This window comes from Cucurbita pepo, chromosome LG04 (assembly GCF_002806865.2).
Source record: "Cucurbita pepo subsp. pepo cultivar mu-cu-16 chromosome LG04, ASM280686v2, whole genome shotgun sequence".
Classification (NCBI taxonomy): domain Eukaryota; kingdom Viridiplantae; phylum Streptophyta; class Magnoliopsida; order Cucurbitales; family Cucurbitaceae; genus Cucurbita; species Cucurbita pepo.
In genome coordinates, this window is record NC_036641.1 from 426,792 (window position 1) to 449,873 (window position 23,082).

The following is a 23,082-nucleotide window of genomic DNA, read 5'->3' on the forward strand; positions in this document are numbered from 1 at the left end:
TCTTATCTCTTATCATTAGAGCTCAGTGTTCTTATCTTTTTCCTTTAGCCAATGACTAAGTTTATTTGTAATTCTACGTAGTTTAGATTCCATAATTAGAATCATTCAAGTTGGACATGATCGATCTAGCTTGTAGAGTGATTCGAATCTCAAACAAGTGTTATTGCGTTGAAATAATTGATCAATAAGATAATCCAAATCTTACTTCCTTTATAATGATTCCTTGTCATTTGGTGCCAGAGTTTTTTCTCGGGTTGATTCCTTATCATTTGATATCAGTTTTTTTTGGGTTAATTTCTTATCGAGTATTTTATAATACTAAAGTTTTTCAAAATATATTAATTTTTAGGTAAAAGTGAGGTACGTAAGGCAGTTGACCGTGTTATGTCGGGGAGCATATGTTAGGTTTTTCATGTTTGGTACGTTTTGTGTTGTTATGATTAGAATATGCTTGGAAAAGTAAATGTAGAAATCAATTGGTAGACCAAATAAGGTTAGACTCTAACAAACAAACAAACACATTGATATATTTAATGTCGAGATGTTTTATGTTTTTTTTTTTGGCTACTTTTTCATTTGCACACATCAATTAGTCAACCATGCAAAACACAATAATGAAGAAAAATGAGAAGAAGACAAAAAAGAGAAAAAAGAAAAAAAAAAAAAAAAAAAGACATTTGTTTAGTCTAACGTAACTTTTCTTTTTCGTCATCGATGAAGGTTATGAAAACGATAACGCCACGATGAATCCTTCGTTACGCTACTAAAATAAAAGATTTGACCCCATGTAAACGTGAGAGGAAACATCTTATTATCAGGTATTTTTACATTGGTACTTACCATCCCCAAATTTTTATAAGTCAATAAACTCGATTTCTTCATAATTGAACATTAAGCATCATGTTAAACTTATGGGACGTGGTAGTTCAAGCATTTAAAAAGTTAGTTAAGAGAAGAATTGTTCTGTGTTTTTATTTTTTTAAATAGCCATAAACTGTGTTCTATTCAAAAAGTCAAAAAAGCAGTGTCTTGTGAGTGTATCTTTCTACTTCAGTTATTTATTTCGATATACTTCAATCAAGAGTCAAAACCAAGATCTACTCGAGTAAAAATTGCTCTATTTCTTCGAGTGAATCTTCCCACCCCACTCAGAGTAGCCCCACCAAATTTTTGCTCATATTGGTTATTTGGGTGACAGAAGCAACTTATGGAGTAGACTCGTATAGTCTGGGCTACCACTTATAACCGGATTTCTTTTGTAAGAGACCAAGCATACAAAGCCTACTACTAGCAGATATTGTATGTTTTAACCCATTACGTATCGTCGTCAACCTCACGATTTTCAAAACGCGTCTACTAGAGAGAAGTTTCCACACCCTTATAAGACATATTACGTATCGCCATCAACCTCACAATTTTAAAAACGGGTCTATTAGAAAAAGGTTTCAACACCTTTATAAGAAAACAGTATGGCCTATAACCTTCTCACCGGTTGCTATTCAATTCAAGACCATGCATGACCCTAGTTATTCACCTGAAATTGAACCCCATTTTTCCCAATTTTTTCTTAACAAGATTCATTTGGGTTGAGGAGTCCACCTTTGTCTGTGTCAAGCTTCGCAATTGTCAAATATCTTTGTGTCGTTAATGAAATTTGTTACTGTCGTTTGGTTGAAAAATGTTATCGAGTTGATTGTGTTTTTTTGGTCTAGTTTAGTGTATTAAATGATTGATAAGACTATGATTTTTGTTGTCTAATTATTTTATGCCCGTCTCTCTCCCCATATTGAAACATACAACCACCATGCCACACTCGAGGATTAATGTTAACACAACGGTTATTTTTCGATGTACATGAATGAATGCTGTTACACATAAGTTCCCTCTATTGGATGAAAGTCTCACATCGACTAATTTAGGGAATGATCATGGGTTTATAATCGAAGAGTACTATCTCTATTGATATGAGGTCTTTTGGGGAAACCTAGAGCAAAACCATGAGAGCTTATACTCAAAGTGGATAATATCATACTATTGTGGAGAGTCGTGTTCATCTAACATGGTATCAGAGTCATGCCTTAAAACTTAGTCATGTCAATAGAATCTTCAAATGTCGAATAAAAGTATTGTAAGCCTCGAAGACATAGTAAAAAATGACTAAGACTCCAAAAGAAAAGGAGTCGAGCCACGATTAAGGAGTGTAAACCTGAAATTAACGCGCTTTCAACTTTTCGAACTCGTCGAGACAAACAGGCATAAAAATCAACTTGCGATCATTCTCCAATAAAAAGACTTTAAAAACAACTAGTTTTAGGAAAGCTTATTATGTTTATTAGACGTCTAGTGAGATATTATTTAAATGTAGAGAGACTAGATAACAGGGACTTCGGGCCCATGTAGGATTAAGGAAATTGAGACTCTCGGTAAAAATATTTGGAGCGCGTAAAGCTACACAAACACAAATACAAGAGGTAAGTAAAAAATTTGAATTTCAATTATTGGATGAATGGTTGGTTATGCTCAAATATTTCATTCATTCATTTCCATTACTTACCATCCCTCTCTTTCTCGGATGCTTATTAACTTGAGTTGGGGTTGATAAATCTGCTTACACCTTCTTTGCTTATCCATAATAATGTCAAGTTGCACCAGTGGTCTAGTGGTAGAATAGTACCCTGCCACGGTACAGACCCGGGTTCGATTCCCGGCTGGTGCATTTCCTTTTTAAGGTTTTCTAAGGTTTTTAGGAATAAATTAATAAATAATTTATTGTCGTTCTCGTATTTTTTGACGCATTGAATATTTGATTGAAATATAGATAAAACTTTAAAAAAGGGAATGCACCAGCCGGGAATCGAACCCGGGTCTGTACCGTGGCAGGGTACTATTCTACCACTAGACCACTGGTGCTCTTGTTAATAAGATTTCCTTTTTGCAAATTTCATCATTCTATCAACCGTCTTTCTTGGCAGGTTGTTAACATCATCTTTAGCAACTCCACCAACGATGTTAAGACCCAAAACTAAACTTGATTTTCATACAAAGGTTTAGAGTATTTAAAATCAAAATATATCTAATGGAATGGCTTTCATAATTTATTTTGTTTATTATTGATGCATCTTCCTAGTTTGATAACATGTTTTCGTCAAGGACTCGGTATTCTAAATAGTATGTAGTCGTAGTAGAAACGGGAGTAAGATCTATCCTACTCACACGCTTATAAACATAAATAAACAAAAAGTCTAGAGTAAGCAACCACTAAGGAAGTGTTGGTATCTAGTTCTCATTAGTTTTATGATAATGTTGAACTATGTTATGATGTTACAATTTTTGCTTGTTGTTATTGACGAACAATTTGTCTATAGATAATTATAGATTAGTTTGTGTTTGTTTGTAAACTTTTAGTATATTTTATCTAAGATAGTATTCATTAATTATGGATCGTGGATAAATAATTTTTTTAAAAAAAATAAAAAAAATTTAACAACCCAACCCAATTATAGCATGGTGAAAACTTTTGGGTTGGATTGAATTACTAATTCAATAAAAATCACTCAACCCAATAAAATAATCTACCTAGGATTCGCATTGGATCTGTCCTTCCCTCTTATCCAAATCCCGCCGCCGATCTCAATGTCGATTCCTCCCCTCAAAATCATCGCCGGCGCCGACTCTTTCGGCTGCTCCCTCAAAGACACCCTCCTCTCCCACCTCCGCTCCCTCAACATCCCCGTCGAAGACCTCGGCGTTTCCTCCTATTACTCCATTGCTGCCGAGGTTGGCCGCCGCGTCTCCGCCGCCGCCACCACACCCAATTCTCAATCCCCCGAAATCCGCGGCCTCCTCGCCTGCGGCACCGGTGTCGGCGTCTCCATCTTCGCCAACAAATTCCCCGCCGTCACCGCCGCCACCTGCCTAACCAAAGACGATGCCCTCAACTCCCGCTCAATCAACAACTCCAACGTCCTCTCCCTCTCCGGCATCGCCACTTCCCCTGACTCCGCCGTCGAAATCCTCAACACCTGGCTCCAAACCCCCTTCAAAGCCCCTTGCCCTGCCTCTCAATTCAACCCCTGGCCGACCGAAATTCAGTCCTTTTTGGACAATTCCCTCACCGAGATTCCCAAAATCGGGGCCGTTGGGGCCGTTACAGACACTTGCTCCATCTGCTGCCTAGTGAAGAACAGAGAGCTGAACCCGTTCGAGATGATCCCGGGCGGTTCGATGAAGATTCTGAGGGAGACGCCGACATCGGCCGTGGTTCGGTTCGAGGCGGGAAGCATGGAGCCGGCGCACCACCACACATTTGGGCATGATCTGGTGGTGATGAAAGGGAAGAAGAGCGTTTGGAATTTGAGTAAAAAGGAGAGATTTGATTTGGGTGTTGGGGATTATCTGTTTACTCCAGCTGGAGATGTTCATAGGGTTAAATACTATGAGGATACAGAGTTTTTCATCAAGTGGGATGGCCATTGGGATATGTTCTTTGATGAGGATCTTGAGGCTGCTAAGAACGCCATTGATGAGGAGCTGGAGAAGGTCTCTTCTTTGTGTAACTGATGTTTGTTCGTCTTTGTAAGATTAAAACGTGTGCCTTTTTGAGTTTGAATTTGGTAACTTGTTCTTGTGTTATGGAAGATGGTTTCGTTTGGCTTGAGATCATTTGTATATGTTCCAATGTAATCTTAAAATAAAATATGTATTTTGGTAACCTTGATTTATATCATCGAACCTTGCTCAACTAACTTGGGACCTTACTTGATAATGTTTGAAATCGATCGAACACATAGATCTAATGTCGATCAAGTTGGGTACTTGTATTTGGAGTTAATCTAGACATGGGTATTGTGGTTCGAGCATTGATATGTGGTTGGAGCTTACATTGTCACTAGAAAAGGGTGGTAACGTCACATTTGAAGGCACGTTGCTATTGTCACACTTGTTGTCATTGAAAGGGCGTTGTGTTAGATGATGCATTGTCCTCCTGGATTGCTGCTTTGCTTACCTAATGTAAGGGCTACTCGTTTCTTAATATAGATATCTCATACCATATAAAAAAACCATAAACGATAGTAAGAGTGAGTAACTTGTACTTTAGCATCGACAGTAAGTTTTTTCACAAAAATTACTTGGAAACCATCCAATTAGCATCGAGGAACGAAGAGAATACGAGAGACAAGATCAGCCATGTCATTTAAAGATGTGAGAAAGAGGGAGAGTGGTATGAGTGGCATTACAAGGGAATCAGCTGACCTAGCCTTATAATTTTACTATGGTGGTGATATTACATTATACACGTTTGTTTAGTGGCTAAGAATGAATTTAGATGAGGCTAAACTAGACTTAGTTCATCACTTAATTTGGCAGTTTCAGAATCAAAGGCATCAATCTTCTCTCTTAGCATCATCAATTCCTCACCAGCTTCACATATATATGCAGAGGCTTGCCTCCCTGACAGAGTTGCTCCTTCCATGCTATCTATGTAATCCTACACATACATATACACGACAAAGTATGGTTTTTCTTCACATAACTTGGCTTGATGGAGTTCGAACTTGATGAACAAATGTAGAAAGACATACCTGTTTTGTGTATGATCCGGCGAGGAAGAAGTTTTTAATGGGTGTCTTCTGATCTGGTCGAAATGGATCTTTGCCGGGTGCCTCTCTGTATAGAGACTGTCCGATCTTCACAACTGATGACCATGTAACTTCTAGACCTTGTGCGGATGGGAATAAAGCCAAGACCTTATGTAAAACGAGCGAATCATGTATGATGTTAAGTCGATATCTATAGCATGTGTAGACTAGGAGAAACTACAAAAAAGAAAAAAAAAAAAAAAGTAGCGTTTTTGTAACTGCTCAATCCCACAACTAGTAGATATTGTCCTCTTTGGATTTTTCCTTTCGAGCTTCCCCTCAATGTTATAGAACGGGTCTACTATGGAGAAGGTCTAGCCTTACTTCGACCAGTGCCTCACATCGTCCGGTAACTGCCTCTGATACCATTTGTAACAGCCCAAGCCTAAGCCCACCACTAGTAGATATTGTCCTCTTTGTTGGGCTTTCCCTTATTGTAATAGCTCAAGCCCACCACTAGTAGATATTGTCCTCTTTGTTGGGCTTTCCCTTATTGTAATAGCTCAAGCCCACTATTGGCAGATATTGACCTCTTTGGACTTTTTTTTTTGGGCTTCCCCTCAAGGTTTTTAAAACGTGCCTACTATTAAGAGGGTCTAGCCCTACTTCGAGTAGTACCTCATACCGTTCGGTGACTAGCTCTGATATCATTTGTAACAACCCAAGCATACCGCTAGCAAATATTGTTCTCTTTAGGCTTCCCTTCCAAGCTTCTCCTCAAGGTTTTAAAACGCGTCTACTATGGAGAGGGTCTAGCCTACTCCGACCAGTGCCTCGTACTGTCCAGTGACTAGCTCTAATACCATTTGTAACAGCCCAACCCTACCGGTAGCAAATATTGTCCTCTTTACGTTTTCGCTTCTAGACTTCCCCTCAAGGTTTTAAAACGCGTCTACTATAGAGAGGGTCTAGCCCTACTCCAGCCAGTGCCTCACATTGTCCGGTGACTAGCTCTGATACCATTTGTAACAGTCCAAACCCGTCACTCTTTAGATTTTTTCTTTCGGACTTCCCCTTAAGGTTTTTAAAACGCATCTGCTAGGGAGAGATTTTCACACCTTTAGAAAGAATATTTCGTTCCCCTCTCCAACCAATGTGGGATCTTACCGAGAGTACATGAAATTCAACTCGCTATTAAAAATAACTTTGGCTACCTATAAGAGTTCTTTTGGTTGTACTCCCCACTCAAATTCATCATGTTTTTGAAGTACTTTAATAGTGCCTTAGGAAAAAGCCAAAAGAACATGCAATACTCTGTGAGAAAACAATTGAAAACAGGCAAAAGTACTTCCAAAGCACTTCCATAGAAGAGTCTAAATAAAAACCACACCTGTTTTGTCACTCTTGCTATAATCTCATCATTTAGCAATGGCATGTAAGGATCCCCAGGCGTCAGGACACATCTGAAAATTGAAGTGACTTTGAAATCAGAGTATTTCATCATTTTAGTAAACATTCATGTTGATCGTTTTCAATTATCAGAAACGTGTGCATTCGGCAAATTGTTCGTGTTTCTTGTTTATCGATTTTAAGAACATCCCCAAAATTGTATATAAACAAAGGATTAACTTATTAAAAAGTACAATGTTAAGAGTAAAAGATCTCTTACTGAAGCAATGATCCCTGTCCCTCAATGTAGTAATCCTCTGGAGAGGTTAGCGCTAAATCTGCAAAGCATGAGAAATCTGCATCTGGAGTGTAAAGGAGATTATCCAACCCCACAGCTTGCCTGGACTGCCTACACTCAAAAGTGAAGAAAATCCATGAAAATATAGAACGATAACAACTTTCGGGCCATTTCACAACGATTTTGTAAATAAGAACGTGGAACAGTCCAAGCCCACCGCTAGTAGATCGCTTTCCCTGAACGTTTTAAAACGCATTTACTGGGGAGAGGTTTCCACACCCTTATAAGAAATGCTTCGTTCCCCTCTCCAACCGAAATCGGATCTTACAATCCACACCATTGAGGGCCTAGTGTCCTCATTGGCACACTGCCTGGTGTCTAGCTCTGATACTATTTGTAACAGCTCAAGTCCGCCTCTAGCAGATATTGTCATTTTTTTGTTTTCCCTTTTGGAGTTCCCCTAAATAATTTAAAACGCGTCTACTAGGGAGAGGTTTCCACACTTTTATAAGGAATGCTTCGTTCCCCTCTCCAACCGATATCGGATCTTACAATCTACCCCCTTGAGGGCCCAGTGTCCTCGCTGACACATTGCTGGTGTCTAGCTTTGATACCATTTATAACAGTCCAAGCCCACCGCTAGTAGATATTGTCATTTTTTGGCTTTCCCTTCTGGGCTTCTCCTCAAGATTTTAAAACGCGTCTACTAGGGAGAGGTTTCCACATTCTTATAAGGAATGTTTCGTTCCCCTCTCCAACCGATATCAGATCTTACAGAATGACTTTCTAAAAATAGAAAACAAGAATATTGTCAAATAGCTTATTGAGAACCACCTCGAACGTTCTAGATCTTGCATCTCTGTAACCCATCCGTTGTATCTAAGTTGGACGGTGACAACAGGAACTCCGATCAGCTCGTAAATATTATCAAAGAACTCCCATTCCCTCCATTGAGATGGGATCAATCTTTTGATTCCAGGGACATCACATGCTGTCATCAAATGATATAGTTTACTTTCAAAATAAAAAATAAGAAAAGAGGAAAGAAACATGGTAAAGCACAAACCTGCAACATAAGCATCAGCTTTCACAATTTTCTTATTTGTGGCCTGAGACAAAACAGAGTTCATTAAGCATTAATTATCAGTCCCATTACTTCTGCCTATATTTTGGTCTAACAATCGACATATCCGACCAAAATAATGATCGAGATGAACACTAAAAGTTCTCAAAAGTATGTGACAATGATCGAGATGAATACTATATTCCGAGTTTCACCCTGTTCGGGATAACACATAGAAAAGATGCAAATGGAAGCATTGGATTTCACCTTAGACATTGCCAGTCCTGATATATAAGTTTCTCCATCTGCAAATTTGTCATAAAGTACCTCCCTACATCCCCACCTTAGATGGAATCTGTTCGAGCAGGGAAACGATGTCCAAATGAATCGGAACAAGAAAACCAGCCACAAGTACTGAATTAGAACATAACTGAAGTCATATATACCTGCCCCCTCTGTCCGTGATATACTTTCGTATGGGACCACTTAAGAAAACGTCTGGAGAACCTTTTAGCATGCGTAATAGAGAAGCCTCAGTCTTAGTAGCGAACAACGAGAAAATAGTGAGCATACAACGGGCACTGATGTTGTCACAATCGATAAAGCCGAGAGCATAAGCAACTGGATCCCACATTCTCTGGATACTCGCACGTGTGCCACCTTTAGACATGAACCACTCGGAAAAGCTTATCTGTATGATTAAAACAGCGAGCATTTAGAATCATAGAGTTTTAACTAAGTTTTAGTTTATATCATCACTAATCACGAGTGTCGAATAAAGATATCAATCAGGCCAATATAGTCATGAAAGACGATAGGAAAACAACGTTTCCCCCTAAAACACGAACATGGTACTTTTTTTTATATATAGCAGGAAAGAAGAGAGCATTCTCACACTATCCAAATTTCGAATATCCTTCATTGCAGCATCTGGATCAACAAGAGCCTTGACGACTGGACTTAAGGCAAGCGCCACAGCATTTCTTGCTTTATCGTACGTCTGAATAATATGATTCGGAAAAAATGTCAGAAAAATATCATCGATGCTAGAATAATGAGATCATCTATTTTGTTATTGAAGAAATTATAAATAACAGAAAGATAATTAGACTTTGTCCTTTCTCATCACTTTCATATCGACTCCTAGTTAAAAAAGAGCGGAAGAAACGATCGAAACAACATCGAAGCATGCATAGTATTAAAAAAATCGTACTCAAAATAATAAATAAAAAAAACATTAAAATGATGTTTAAGGTTAGTGGCAACGGAATTCATTACCTTAAGCTGATTCGTGGCCAAGAAAGCTCGAATTCCATGTATGGGAGCTCCAACAGGAAAGCGGAAATCAAGTTCTGAGGATGTAGAAGTTTATTAGATTTTCATTTCATATTCCCAAGAAAGCAAGAACCATTCATGAAATGAAGAAATTTTTTTTGAGAATAAGACTTGAACTCTACCTCCAATTTCGCCTCCCTTGTTTACAAAAGTATGAGTATGATCCTTCACAAGTAGGTTCTTCTCTGCGCCAACCTAAACTCGAACATATTATTAGATAATATGTACAACTAGTCTTGAAGTATGACATAAAATGAGATTATCGGTAAGAAAAGCGCATCTCATATCATTGGCAACAAGTTGGAGAACATGTGTAACAGCCCAAGCCCACCGCTAGCAGATATTGTCCTCTTTAGGCTTCCCTCAAGGTTTTAAAACACGTATGCTAGAGAGAGGTTTCCACACCCTTATAAAGAATGTTTTGTTCCCCTCTCCAACCGATGTGGGATCTCACAACCCACCCCCTATGGGGCTCAGCATCCTCGCGCCCGATGACTAGCTCTGATATCATTTGTAACAGCCCAAGCCCACCGCTAGCAAATATTGTCCTCTTTAGGTTTCCCTCAAGGTTTTAAAACACGTTTGCTAGAAAGAGGTTTCCACATCCTTATAAGGAATGCTTTGTTCCCCTCTCCAACCAATGTGGGATCTCACAATCCACCCCCCTATGGAGCTCAACATCCTCGCGCCCGATGACTAGCTCTGATACCATTTGTAACAGCCCAAGCCCACGGCTAGTAGATATCATCCTCTTTAGGCTTCCCCTTAATGTTTTAAAACGTGTCTGCTAGGGAGAGGTTTCCACACCCTTATAAGGAATGCTTCGTTTCCCTCTTCAACATGTGGAATCTCACATGTTGCTATATATATTCTAGAAACAGCCATTGGTACTAAATCAGCATTCTCAATTTCAAGTTCTACATCGAAAAGAACATTTAAAACAACTCGACCATTTATTCTTGACCATCATCCATCACGAGTCACAAAGAACATTTAAAGATAAATACTATACCCAAGCTTGACATACACAATAGTTTCTAGTAAACGCCAACGTTTAAGAGAGACGAAATCATAAATATTCAAATGTCATACTGTTAATCAATAAAGCAAACTGTCTTCACCTTTTTCATTAAACGAAAAAGATTGTTGTAACATCCAAAGAATACATGTAGCCCCATTTCAATATGATTTCCACGTTTATCCACAAACGAACCGACCTTCCCACCGATGAAGGTTCTTGATTCATATATATCAACCTGGAATCACAAAAGACGCACTTGATACTGATATTGTTGAATTGCATAATCATTTGAAAATGCTTAAATTAACAGGTAAACATCTATGCCCAAATGGGTGCGTTTGGTATGACTTTTAGAAGGATAAGCCTAAAAATACTCTTCAAAATTCTCCAACTATGTAAAGATACCAGAAAGTAACACTTAAAAGTGCCATGATTCTTCCAAAAGTACTTATAGAAGAAGTGTTCTTATTTCAAAGCATTTTTTTTTTTTTTTTTTTTTTTNCATCCTAAACTCACCCTTGCAATGAAGCAATAGCTACTATTATTAATACAAGGTGTTGAAGCAGACAGTGAAGGGGTAGATGATAAACTGAACCTCATGGCCTTGATCCAAAAGCTCAACAGCCGTCGACATCCCTGCAAGCCCAGCTCCAATAATAGCAACTTTCAATTTGGGTCCTCGATAACGTTCAGGTTCAGGGGGAAACAACCCTTTGGGAGCTGTAAATTCAAGATAAGCCATCAAGATTTTATAACATAGACAACCCTAATCCCAACTTCACAAAATTTTCAGATTCCAAAACAGAGGTATTGCAATTCACCATTTGGTAGCACATAAATCAAACATGGAAAAGCACAATTCGCAGTACAGGAAAACCCAATTACCATTAACACTCATATCTGAAACATCTGTATCCAAGGAGGATCGAACCAAGAATCTTCGACCCACCACGGAATTACGAGCAGGAAGTCCAAAACCGCGGTTGTTGCTATGCTTTCTTGTGAAGAAAACAGAAGGAAAAAGAACCCCAGAGGCCATAATTGTAAAACGAAGAACAACAAGGGGCGAAAACAGAGCTTCCGGGAGCTCAACTCAGCTCTTGTATGAAATGGGAGCCAGTTTGGATGGATTAATGGGTTTAATGGGCGAATTGGGTATGAGAAATTGGTAGAAGAAGGGTATCAGAGAGAGTGAAGATGCGTAGGGAATGAATTTTGTCTTGTAACTGAGGACAGGCAAAGGCAAACAGAGTTAGCTGGTAACGCCAAAAATGGCGATGGGTTTTGGAAATTATGCAATAAAAAAAACAGAGAACGTAAGAAAGAGAAAGAGACACGGAGGAAGGGAAGTGCTTCTGGTAACGATAATGCGCCACCAAGCTGGAGGAACTGGCGGAGATGAGCCACAATCCAGTCTTTGCTTAAAATTCTACTCTTTTATACTAAACATTTTTTTCCTTTAATAATTCACCTACCTAACCTTAGTTTATTAACTTAGAAAATTTCTTTAGTCAGCATCTTTCACATGTTTATTTTACCGTGCCCCTCTCTCTAAGACAGTGCCCAGATCGTTGCACCTTTCGGTGCGGGTCGGAACTTACCCAACAAGAAATTTCGCTGCCTTAGGACCGTTATAGTTTCGGCCGCCATTCACCAGGGCTTCAGTCGCCGGCTCCCTTGTCATCAGGTCACCAACTTCCTTGACCTTCTAACACTGGGCAGGCGTCAACTCCCATACATGACCTTACGACTTTGGAATTTTAAAATTTACGAGCTATGAAGACTCACATTGAACCACTTATGATTTTTAAAAATAGCCCAAAAGTCACGAACAATCGTGGACTAACTCTTGTTGAAGATTATTGAAAGTGAGTCCCACATTGATTAATTTAGTAGAATATCATGAGTTTATAAGTGAGGAATATTATCTCCATTGTTACGAGGCATTTTGGGAAGCCCAAAGTAAAACCATGAGAGCTTATACTCTGCACAATATCATACTATTGTGAAGAGTCGTGATTTGAGGTTCGGTCCTCTAGGGTAATGAACAAATTTTAGGGATATACTAAGCTATTTTATTGTTTTTATTTAATGTTAGAATAGCTAAATTATAATTTTTAGGAGAATTAAATTGATTTGGATTGAATTAATTAAAGTGGTTGGAGATCTAATTTGGGTAAATTAAACTGAAATTAGTAAAATTAAGATAAATTTGATTGAGTTAACTGAAAGAATAAAGTGGATTTTAATTTAGTTGGATGACTGATTATTTATAGAAAAAAAAGTGTGATGTATACACAAAGACCGAGTCTTGTTGAGTTGGTTTAATTGACAGAGCCAACGCCGGCAGCCGCTCATCGCCGAGAAGGAACCCCATCATGTTCTTCCACATTGTGTTGGAGAGGAACACGCAGCTGCATCCACGGCACTTCGGGCGTGGGCTCCGCGACAGCCTCGTAACCAAGCTCATGAAAGAGGTGGAGGGCACTTGCAGGTTTCTTCTTCCTAACTCTTTGTTTGTTTTTGTTCAATTCTACGTAGAATTTGGCGGTTTCATATTAGATTTGGCAACAGCGGACGGCATGGTTTTGTAGTGGCGATTACGGGCATCGAGAAAGTGGGGAAAGGGTTGATTCGTGATGGCACGGGCTTTGTGACCTTTCCTGTTAAGTATCAATGTGTTGTGTTTCGACCTTTCAAGGGCGAAATCTTGGAAGCTTTTGTTTCTATGGTAAATAAGGTGAGTATACTGTACTTATGAGTTTATAATCAAAAAATACTATCTCTTTTGGTGTGAGGCAAAGCAGAGCTACGAGAACTTCTGTTTAATGTAGACAATATCATACCATCGTAGAGAGTCGTATTCGTCTAATACTTATGAGCATGAATATGACTGCAGATGGGTTTCTTTGCTGAAGCTGGACCCATTCAGATTTTTGTTTCTAATCATGTAAGATGTTTCTTCAAATCACCAAATATCTTGGTTTTTTCTTAGTAATTTCATGAAATCTATGAATTCAATCTTAATACGTGTGCTTGTGGTGGTTAGAGAGAGTTTCTTGTAGCTATTGAACTTTTTTTCACGTTGTCCAAATGTTGTGTAATGTGTATTAGTTGGAACTACGATCTTGTCTTGTAGATGGGTCACAATCGCTAGCTATCCAAACTTTAATATTTTATGAGTCACTAGAGACAACCTCGTTAGAATAGTTGACTTTTCCATGTAATAAGGGTCAGACAAAAGAGGGAAATGAAAAGGAATTTTATGTCCCGAGTCAGGTAGTGCTTATATTGCCATAGATTTTGTCTTTCAAGTTGGGTTGTCATCGTTATCCTTATAAATGGTTCTTGTTGGAGAGTCATAGCTTATCTCAATTGAGAGTCCAGCCACACTACAACATTAGGGTAGGATCGAAGAAAAGGAGTAATTGTCTCGAAAAAGGCAAAGTAAAAGCATGCTACTAAAGATATTGATCATAGTGAAGTGTTTGAGCGAGCTAATAATACCTTTTCTTACAACTTTCTTGTGTCATGTTGAATTAAATATCATTAAGGGTGTATGTTCAATGAACTTATCTCATATCTTATATATTTCAGTTGATACCAGATGATATGGAATTTCAGTCTGGAGATATCCCAAACTATACCACTTCAGATGGATCAGTATATTTCTTAAACCTCAAAAACTAATGTTCTCTTGTTAATTTAAATTTGCTTATAAATTACTTAAGTTTTCTTATAGGTTAAGATCCAGAAGGACAGCGAAGTTCGATTAAAGATAATCGGGACTCGAGTAGATGCTACTGAAATTGTATGTCAATCACAACCATGCTTTCAAATTTCTTTACATATTCTTTTTAAGTTTTTGGTTGAACTATACGGTTTAACGAGCTAAGAGCTTACCGAATCGAGTCGAGCTTATACTTACTTTGTCGTGTCATTTATTAACACTATTGGGTTGGTTTGCAGTTTTGTGTTGGAACCATCAAAGATGATTTCATGGGTGTCATAAATGATCCTTCGGCGGCCTAGCTGCAATCTTGTTCACCAAATTCCTCCTTGCAATGGGGTGGTGGTACTATCCTTTAGCTAATTACTTTGTTCGTGTTATTCGGAACTATAATGAGTTTTGACTAAAAGTTCTCGTAAATTTTTGTTGATCATACATAGTGTCAAGTTCACTCTCATTTCAGACGTTTATTTATGTACTCCGTACTTGAACATCATAATCTCAATTATGTTCCTAGTATATTTTATAACATATATAAATACAACTTATTTGATTCGAGTATAACTAGATCTCGAGTGATATAAAATTGTGTTATTACATAGTTTAATCGACCCCAAGTTGAGAAATGAAGGTAGCACAAAGATTTAAGAATAGAAACTCAGGGCCTTGGATCTTTTGTAGATCAACCACGTACTTTTCCTCAGGCATTTTATATAGCTGTGCAATAACAAAGGAAGAAATTAATATCGAGTTACTATCATGTTTTGATATCATACAAATCAAAATTTTCAGGATAGTGTTCCTTATTTATATACTGGGAGTCTTCCCCTTAATTAACTAATGCGGGACTACTCCAGCATTATATAGAACCATTGAACCGACCCAACTAACAACTAGAGTTGTAACCATTGAACCGACCCAACTAACAACTAGAGTTGTATGCATTATATGAACAGAAAGCAACGACTGGGATCATGCAATACCAAGACTACTAGCCCATGAAAATAGACGCTTTATAACGAAATTAAGGCGTACCTGGAGTTCGAACTTGACCACATTTTGTAGTATGGTGACATTATTGAGCTCCAAAAGTATTGAATGTTCGTTGAATGCAAAATTAGCAGGCAGTGGTTGGTGATGGGTTGGAGTATCAGTTGTTAGCTTACATTTCATACTGTAATCACCAATCTTCTTCCAACACACATTCAGTTCTTGCAGTACTTTAAGCACTTTTATCATTATATCGCGTGGGTTTGCTTTAGCCTACCAAATACACACCACCAGTTTGTCATCAAACCGAGCCATTGGTTCTGATACCATTTGTAACAACTCAAGCTTACTACTAACAGATATTATTCGCTTTGGTTCGTTATGTACTTAGTTTCCCTCTCTAACCGATGTGAGATATCACCGTTTTAGTCATCATTAGATTGTTTTAAGTAATAATCTATTGAATTTCTACCTAAAAACTAATTTTAAAACGCTTATAAAAAGATAAACAAACCTGTAATCCAAGAGCCCACTTCCCATCAGCGGGAATCTGAGGAGTGATGCCCACAACTTCATCGTTCATACGTTCGAAAGAAGGCAGTGTGGCAGCAACTGGACGCGTATGGTTCGGTTCCTAAACATAAGATTTGTTTGAGGTTGGTGACTATGTCAAAATTTATGAACTCAAAGCTAATGAACTTACCATTGATTCTTGAGCCTCGGCACTAAGATAGCCATCAGAAATAGGGAACCGATCGCCCAGCAGCAAATAGTAGGAGACAGTTCCCTAAAACAAAGTGGAAATAATAACATATTTAGTATAATAGATATTAAGCTTAATCATTTAGTTAAGAAATAACCTCATTTGGAGTTCTATTTTGAATAGATTGAACCAGTGTGTTCCTGTCAAACCCCATCAGAACCACTCTTTGGAGAACATCCTCATCGATCTGCAAAACCAATATGAACATAAAACTAAGCCGACCCGAATTTAAATTATGAGGATCTCATGCATTTTGTATGTCACATGCATAGAGAGACTTCCCTGTTATGATTAGTATGAACACGTATATTACGGTGTCGATGTAGGGCTCCTTTCCTTTCATGACTTCAACACTCATTCCAACATGAGTAAGTGAGTTCAAAATGAATGATGAGAATCAACCTAAGGACATGAGATCGTGGAATCTTTGATTCTAATTTTCAACGAGTACTGCATACAAGACAAGAATGAGGTCGTCGGGCTCCTTCGACGATCTCGACTAACTACTTATTAGGAATAGGGATATCCAAACTTGCCTCTATACGACATAAAAACATGACAGCTCTAATACCATGTAACAATCTCTAGTCAACACGACTAAGCCACAGTCAGTCAACTAACAAATCACTACCACATAACCCCAACATAAATGCTACCACTAATTCAAATTATGTACACAACGAGTTTCATCAACTTTTAACAAGAACAAATGGGTATGCATTTTGAATGCCATGAGCTTTCGAAAGTATATCACTAACCTTTTCAAATTGTTGGATGATAGCCGTTGGTTTCACTGCTAAATAGCGAGGAAGATGAGCTTGAAACCATGGATGCTGACGAATTTGAGGAATGGTTATTCGTCTCAATGGATCAACTACAAGTATCCTTGATATCAAGTTTCTTGCAGCCGGTGATATGAAATTTGGAATCCTATAAACTCCATTCTAAAGTTCATACAAAATAATATTTAGTTCAAAAGTTGGGAGACTAAAATGAAACAAACTCAAAAGCTTAAGATCCCAGGTCGGTTGGTCGGTTGGGGGAGGAGAATTAAATACCCTTTATAAGGGTATGGAAACCTCTCTCGAGCAAATGTGTTTTAAAAAAACCTTTGAGGGGAAACCTGATAGGGAAAGACTAAAACAGACAATATCTGCTAGCGGTGGGCTTGGGCTGTTATAAATGGTATCAGAGCCAGACACGGGGCAATGTGCCAGCGAGGAGGCTGAGTCTCGAAAAGGGGTAGACAAGAGGCGATGTGCCAACAAGGACGCTGGGCACGAATGGGGGTGGATTGGGAGATGCCACATTGATTGGAGAAGGGAACAAGTGGGCCTCGAAGGAGGGTGGATTGTGAGATTCCCCATCGGTTGGGGAGGATAACGAAATACCATTTATAAGGGTGTGGAAACCTCTTCCTAACCTTGAGGGGAAGTCCGAAAGAGAAAGTCCAAAGAAGACAATATTTGCCAGTGGTAGTTACCTTTATTTTTTGATAAAGAAGGGCGATGTTTTCGCTCTCGAATGGAAGATACCCACATAAGAGTGCATACAATATAACCCCACAGCTCCATATGTCTACTTCAGGGCCAGCATAGAGTTTACCAGAAATAACCTGTGGATTAAAAATTGGGGTGGTTTGAGGACTAGTTTTGGTTAGGTGTTGGTAAGAAGTTGTACCTCAGGAGCAGCATAGTTAGGACTCCCACAGCTTGTCTTGAGGAAATGGCCATCATACATCACATTGCTAAAACCAAAATCTGCTATCTTTACATTCAAATTGGTATCCAAAAGCACATTCTCAGCCTTAAGATCCCTGTGGACTATCATGTTTCTGTGGCAGTACTCAACTCCTGATATTACCTGTCTCAATATCATTTCATATCACTTTTCTTGAATCTTCAATATCAGATGATGAAAGCTTAGTAAGCCTAGTATGATTCTTTCAACTATAATCAATGTTTTTCAAATAGCTCATGAACTGTATTAGATATAAAATTGAATTTTATGTCTAATTGAACTTTAATGGCTCGTTTGATAAGGTTCATGAGAATATTTGTTAAAACCACTACACCTCAATGATGGTAAAATTCTCTATTTATAATTATTTACAGAATCAAATAAATTGCAAAGAAAATGAATGGAGCAATAAATGAATACAAGATATTTGTCTATAATAAAATGTCAAATATGACACCTATGGTAAATCATAATGAAAGGTTAAATGTCATATAAGATATTTGCCTATAACAAATGGTCAGACATATGGTAAACCGTAATTGAAGTCTAAATATCATACAAGATATTTTCTGATAACAAATTGTTAGATATGATACCTATGGTAAACCGTAATCGAGGTCTAAATGTCATACAAGATATTTGCCTATAACAAATGGTCAGATATGATACGTATGGTAAACCGTAATTGAAGTCTAAATATCATACAAGATATTTGCCTATAACAAATAGTCAAATATGATACCTATGGTAAACCGTAATTGAAGTCTAAATATCATATAAGATATTTGCGTATAATAAATGGTTAGATATGATACCTATGGTAAACCGTAATCGAAGTCTAAATGTCATAGATATTTGCCTATAACAAATAGTTAGATATGATATCTATGGTAAACCGTAATTGAAGTCTAAATATCATACAAGATATTTGCATATAACAAATGGTCAGATATGATACCTATGGTAAACTGTAATTGAAGTCTAAATATCATACAAGATATTTGCCTATAATAAATGGACAAATATGATACCTATGGTAAACCGTAATGGGAGACTAAATATCCTCAATCATACAAGATATTTGCCTATAGTAAAGGGTCAAATATGATACATTCAGGACTAAATATTCTCAACCGTTCTTGTTTTGTGCTCAGTAGTTTCTCAAATTTTGCATTTTTTTAGAAATGAGAAACAAGATGAGTTCTCGAACATGTTTGGTTCTAACAAAGTGAGAAACAAAAACAAGAGAAACGGGCAATTAGAACGTTATCAAACGAGTACTCGGTGAGTCAACGAAACGTCCTAAACATGATGGAAGTAGAGGATATATATGATNCAATGTGAGACATCACATATTTTTTTTTAAGGATCTTAGGAACTAAATTTTATGATGTCGGGAAGAGTAAAGTTCGGTCAATGGTCAATGTCTGAGGGCATTTTGGTCATTTTTAGTTTGTCTCGGGCTAGATGTTTAATTTGGAAATTAAAAGAAGGGAAGAAAATAAAGAAGAAAAAGGAAAAAGAAGAAGTGGCTTAGGGTTTTGGAGGGAAAAAGTTTGAACGTAACATAGATGAATTTGAGGCATTTTTTTTTGGCTAAATATTGTGAGATCCCACCTCGGTTGGTTGTTGTGGAACTAATCTTTCCTTAGAGATGTGGAAACCTTCCTCTAACAAGCATGTTTTAGAATCGTGAGACTGAGGATTATACATAACAGGCCAAAACAGACAATATTTATTAGACTATACAAACATACTATACAAACATACTTGAGGAAAGTTATTGTATAAGTGATTTTCGAGTTTCTAGACATTGTTTTTTTGTTGAGATCCAAGTGTTTTAGGTACTTGATTGCTCACTTTGTATTTGGAGATGATTTTAAACAAATATTGTGAAAGAAGAGAAAACACTTGGACATTAAGAATTTAATGTGATGTAGTTTGCACCATTTTCGAAGATTCAATGAACAAAGTATTCAGTAATTGTGTTCATGATTGGATAAATATAATTTTAAAAGTGAAAACATAAAAAATCCCAATTAATTCAAAGAAAATTGGTAATGAACAGAACAAACCTTTATTACCTATGGTAAACCGTAATTGAAGTCTAAATATCATATAAGATATTTGCGTATAATAAATGGTTAGATATGATACCTATGGTAAACCGTAATCGAAGTCTAAATGTCATAGATATTTGCCTATAACAAATAGTTAGATATGATATCTATGGTAAACCGTAATTGAAGTCTAAATATCATACAAGATATTTGCATATAACAAATGGTCAGATATGATACCTATGGTAAACTGTAATTGAAGTCTAAATATCATACAAGATATTTGCCTATAATAAATGGACAAATATGATACCTATGGTAAACCGTAATGGGAGACTAAATATCCTCAATCATACAAGATATTTGCCTATAGTAAAGGGTCAAATATGATACATTCAGGACTAAATATTCTCAACCGTTCTTGTTTTGTGCTCAGTAGTTTCTCAAATTTTGCATTTTTTTAGAAATGAGAAACAAGATGAGTTCTCGAACATGTTTGGTTCTAACAAAGTGAGAAACAAAAACAAGAGAAACGGGCAATTAGAACGTTATCAAACGAGTACTCGGTGAGTCAACGAAACGTCCTAAACATGATGGAAGTAGAGGATATATATGATACCTGTTGGAAGAGTCTACGAGCTTCATCTTCCTTCAACCTGTCATTCTCCGCAATATAATAAAAAAGTTCTCCAAACTTGACATACTCCATCACTACACAGGTAGCAGTTGGTGTCTCTATAACCTCATAGAGTTGTACTATGTGAGGATGCATAAACAACTTCATTATTTGTAGCTCTCTTCTTACTGCATTCATTTTAAAATCACAAACCTTTTTCATAACTTTCAACTATGTCTCTATCTATAATACTTTAAGCTTTCATTTTAACAGGTTTATTTAAGGTAGTTCGAATCCCACCTCGCCCACAACCGCCCAAAAAAGGAACTAGAGCGATTAAATTAAGATGAAGAACTCTTCTATTAGTTAGCTTCTCTTTTAAACATTTTTAGCGGTTTGTATGTGATTGATAATAAATTATCGTGTGTTATGCATACTTGAAGTTCATATGTTTGAAACGTTACGTTATGGGATCTTTTGTACATATGTTAATTTGAGATGTGACAGTTTGTATCCACCGCTAGTAGATATTGTCCTCTTTCAGCTTTCCCTTTCGGGGTCCCCTCAAGACTTTAAAACGCGTCTGCTAGGGGAAGGTTTCCACACCCTTATAAATGGTGGGTTGTTCTCCTCCCCAACCAATGTGGGACATCACAATCCACCCCCCTTCGGGGCCCAGCGTCCTCGCTGGCACTCTTTCCTTCCTCCAATCGATGTGGGACCGCCCCCAAATCTACCGCCCTTTGGGGCCCAGCGTCCTTACTGACACACCGCCTCGTGTCTACCCCCTTCGGAGAACAGCGAGAAGGCTGGCACATCGTCCGGTGTCTGGCTCTGATACCATTTGTAACGACTCAGATCCACCGCTAGCAGATATTGTCCTCTTTGGGCTTTCCCTTTCGGACTTCCCCTCAAGGCTTTAAAACGGTCTGCTAGGGGAAGGTTTCCACACCCTTATAAATGGCTTTAAAACGGTCTGCTAGGGGAAGGTTTCCACACCCTTATAAATGGTGGTTTGTTCTCCTCCCAAACAATGTGAGACATCACATATTTTTTTTTAAGGATCTTAGGAACTAAATTTTATGATGTCGGGAAGAGTAAAGTTCGGTCAATGGTCAATGTCTGAGGGCATTTTGGTCATTTTTAGTTTGTCTCGGGCTAGATGTTTAATTTGGAAATTAAAAGAAGGGAAGAAAATAAAGAAGAAAAAGGAAAAAGAAGAAGTGGCTTAGGGTTTTGGAGGGAAAAAGTTTGAACGTAACATAGATGAATTTGAGGCATTTTTTTTTGGCTAAATATTGTGAGATCCCACCTCGGTTGGTTGTTGTGGAACTAATCTTTCCTTAGAGATGTGGAAACCTTCCTCTAACAAGCATGTTTTAGAATCGTGAGACTGAGGATTATACATAACAGGCCAAAACAGACAATATTTATTAGACTATACAAACATACTATACAAACATACTTGAGGAAAGTTATTGTATAAGTGATTTTCGAGTTTCTAGACATTGTTTTTTTGTTGAGATCCAAGTGTTTTAGGTACTTGATTGCTCACTTTGTATTTGGAGATGATTTTAAACAAATATTGTGAAAGAAGAGAAAACACTTGGACATTAAGAATTTAATGTGATGTAGTTTGCACCATTTTCGAAGATTCAATGAACAAAGTATTCAGTAATTGTGTTCATGATTGGATAAATATAATTTTAAAAGTGAAAACATAAAAAATCCCAATTAATTCAAAGAAAATTGGTAATGAACAGAACAAACCTTTATCTTCTAAACCCATCTCTGCAATCTTGTTGCGATTGAGGATCTTAATCGCAACTTTATGTCCTGTTAACATATGTTCTGCAACTCGAACTTTTCCGGTTGAACCATCTCCGATGGTTCTTCCAAGCTTGTAATTCCCCAGAAACACATCCCTTCTTCTTCTTCTATCTTCCATTTTAACCCACTTTCGAAAACCCCTTTTTAAAATATTTTAAGTTAGCTAAAACAAACAAGAAATTCGAAAAGAAAAAGATCAAAAGTAAGGGCCTGGAAATGGAACCTCTGAATCTCTGTGTTCTACTGATCTTCTGAGAAGTGGAGGAGGAAGGTGCTTTAATGGCGGAAAGGGTAATTTGGGCAATTTGAAATTGATGAAAAAGAGAAGGCCAATGGGAGGGTAATAACGATGCCTTCTGTCTTCATCGAATAATTTAATGCTGTGTTCTTCACCATTCAACCTTCTCTCTATATGTTTATTTATTTTTAAAAGAAAAGACTTTTATTTGATAACAAAAGAATTATTAGAAAATCAATTACTATGGGAAATTAGAAAATGATGTTTTTATTTTTTTATCTAACAAAATTGAATTTTTAATCAAAATTGACTTGACTTTATTAAGTAATTAATTTGAATTTGATTAAGTTTCATCGAGTTATTTAGTTTGAGTTAATTGAAGATGAGATATTTATGTAATTATTTGTAGTATGTGGTATAGCTTTGAAAT

The 23,082-nt window shown here is 37.4% G+C and overlaps 4 protein-coding genes and 2 non-coding genes across 6 annotated transcripts; 3 read left to right on the forward strand and 3 right to left on the reverse strand.

The window, feature by feature from the left end:
* Nucleotides 1-2,645: 2,645 nt before the first annotated feature.
* Nucleotides 2,646-2,716, forward strand: TRNAG-GCC. The gene has a single exon. It is a non-coding gene; the product is annotated as a tRNA-Gly (tRNA).
* Nucleotides 2,717-2,839: 123 nt separating this feature from the next.
* TRNAG-GCC lies at nt 2,840-2,910 on the reverse strand. Its single transcript has one exon. It is a non-coding gene; the product is annotated as a tRNA-Gly (tRNA).
* Nucleotides 2,911-3,554: 644 nt separating this feature from the next.
* On the forward strand, nt 3,555-4,721 carry LOC111792651 (DNA damage-repair/toleration protein DRT102). The gene has a single exon (XM_023674194.1). The coding sequence runs from the start codon at nt 3,634-3,636 to the stop codon at nt 4,558-4,560; it is 927 nt and encodes a 308-aa protein (XP_023529962.1). The 5' UTR covers nt 3,555-3,633; the 3' UTR covers nt 4,561-4,721.
* Nucleotides 4,722-5,167: 446 nt separating this feature from the next.
* Nucleotides 5,168-12,087, reverse strand: LOC111792647 (zeta-carotene desaturase, chloroplastic/chromoplastic). The gene is made up of 14 exons (XM_023674191.1): nt 11,571-12,087; nt 11,281-11,405; nt 10,786-10,920; nt 9,787-9,859; nt 9,608-9,681; nt 9,225-9,329; nt 8,776-9,020; nt 8,597-8,684; nt 8,333-8,375; nt 8,101-8,257; nt 7,249-7,377; nt 6,970-7,042; nt 5,583-5,747; nt 5,168-5,488 (listed from the first exon to the last, which is right to left on the reverse strand). Exons 1-14 carry the CDS (start codon nt 11,722-11,724, stop codon nt 5,333-5,335), a joined length of 1,722 nt encoding a protein of 573 aa, XP_023529959.1. The 5' UTR covers nt 11,725-12,087; the 3' UTR covers nt 5,168-5,332.
* Nucleotides 12,088-13,063: 976 nt separating this feature from the next.
* LOC111792654 (DNA-directed RNA polymerase II subunit RPB7-like) lies at nt 13,064-14,936 on the forward strand. Its single transcript, XM_023674203.1, has 6 exons — nt 13,064-13,179; nt 13,260-13,425; nt 13,585-13,635; nt 14,283-14,348; nt 14,428-14,496; nt 14,655-14,936. The coding sequence occupies exons 1-6, from the start codon at nt 13,064-13,066 to the stop codon at nt 14,715-14,717; spliced, it is 531 nt and encodes a 176-aa protein (XP_023529971.1). The 3' UTR covers nt 14,718-14,936.
* LOC111792648 (SNF1-related protein kinase catalytic subunit alpha KIN10-like) lies at nt 14,902-22,809 on the reverse strand. The gene is made up of 11 exons (XM_023674192.1): nt 22,638-22,809; nt 22,355-22,554; nt 20,588-20,772; nt 17,849-18,031; nt 17,652-17,783; nt 16,927-17,112; nt 16,266-16,355; nt 16,109-16,192; nt 15,920-16,039; nt 15,451-15,678; nt 14,902-15,132 (listed from the first exon to the last, which is right to left on the reverse strand). Exons 2-11 carry the CDS (start codon nt 22,530-22,532, stop codon nt 15,019-15,021), a joined length of 1,500 nt encoding a protein of 499 aa, XP_023529960.1. The 5' UTR covers nt 22,533-22,554; nt 22,638-22,809; the 3' UTR covers nt 14,902-15,018.
* Between the last annotated feature and the right edge of the window lie 273 nt (nt 22,810-23,082).

What these genes read in the sequence shown, in the direction of transcription:
- LOC111792647 (XM_023674191.1), bottom strand. Translation starts at nt 11,724, where the DNA reads ATGGCCTCTGGGGTTCTTTTTCCTTCTGTTTTCTTCACAAGAAAGCAT. An exon ending in ATCACGGACAGAGGGGGCAG is followed by an intron (nt 8,685 to 8,775) that starts GTATATATGACT and finishes CTGCTCGAACAG; the next exon opens with ATTCCATCTAAGGTGGGGAT. An exon ending in CAGGACTGGCAATGTCTAAG is followed by an intron (nt 8,376 to 8,596) that starts GTGAAATCCAAT and finishes GTTTTGTCTCAG; the next exon opens with GCCACAAATAAGAAAATTGT.
- LOC111792654 (XM_023674203.1), top strand. Translation starts at nt 13,064, where the DNA reads ATGTTCTTCCACATTGTGTTGGAGAGGAACACGCAGCTGCATCCACGG. An exon ending in AGATTTTTGTTTCTAATCAT is followed by an intron (nt 13,636 to 14,282) that starts GTAAGATGTTTC and finishes TATATATTTCAG; the next exon opens with TTGATACCAGATGATATGGA. An exon ending in ATACCACTTCAGATGGATCA is followed by an intron (nt 14,349 to 14,427) that starts GTATATTTCTTA and finishes GTTTTCTTATAG; the next exon opens with GTTAAGATCCAGAAGGACAG.
- LOC111792648 (XM_023674192.1), bottom strand. Translation starts at nt 22,532, where the DNA reads ATGGAAGATAGAAGAAGAAGAAGGGATGTGTTTCTGGGGAATTACAAG. An exon ending in CTCGTAGACTCTTCCAACAG is followed by an intron (nt 18,032 to 20,587) that starts GTATCATATATA and finishes ATATTGAGACAG; the next exon opens with GTAATATCAGGAGTTGAGTA. An exon ending in TCATCCAACAATTTGAAAAG is followed by an intron (nt 16,356 to 16,926) that starts GTTAGTGATATA and finishes TTGGTTTTGCAG; the next exon opens with ATCGATGAGGATGTTCTCCA.
- LOC111792651 (XM_023674194.1), top strand. Translation starts at nt 3,634, where the DNA reads ATGTCGATTCCTCCCCTCAAAATCATCGCCGGCGCCGACTCTTTCGGC.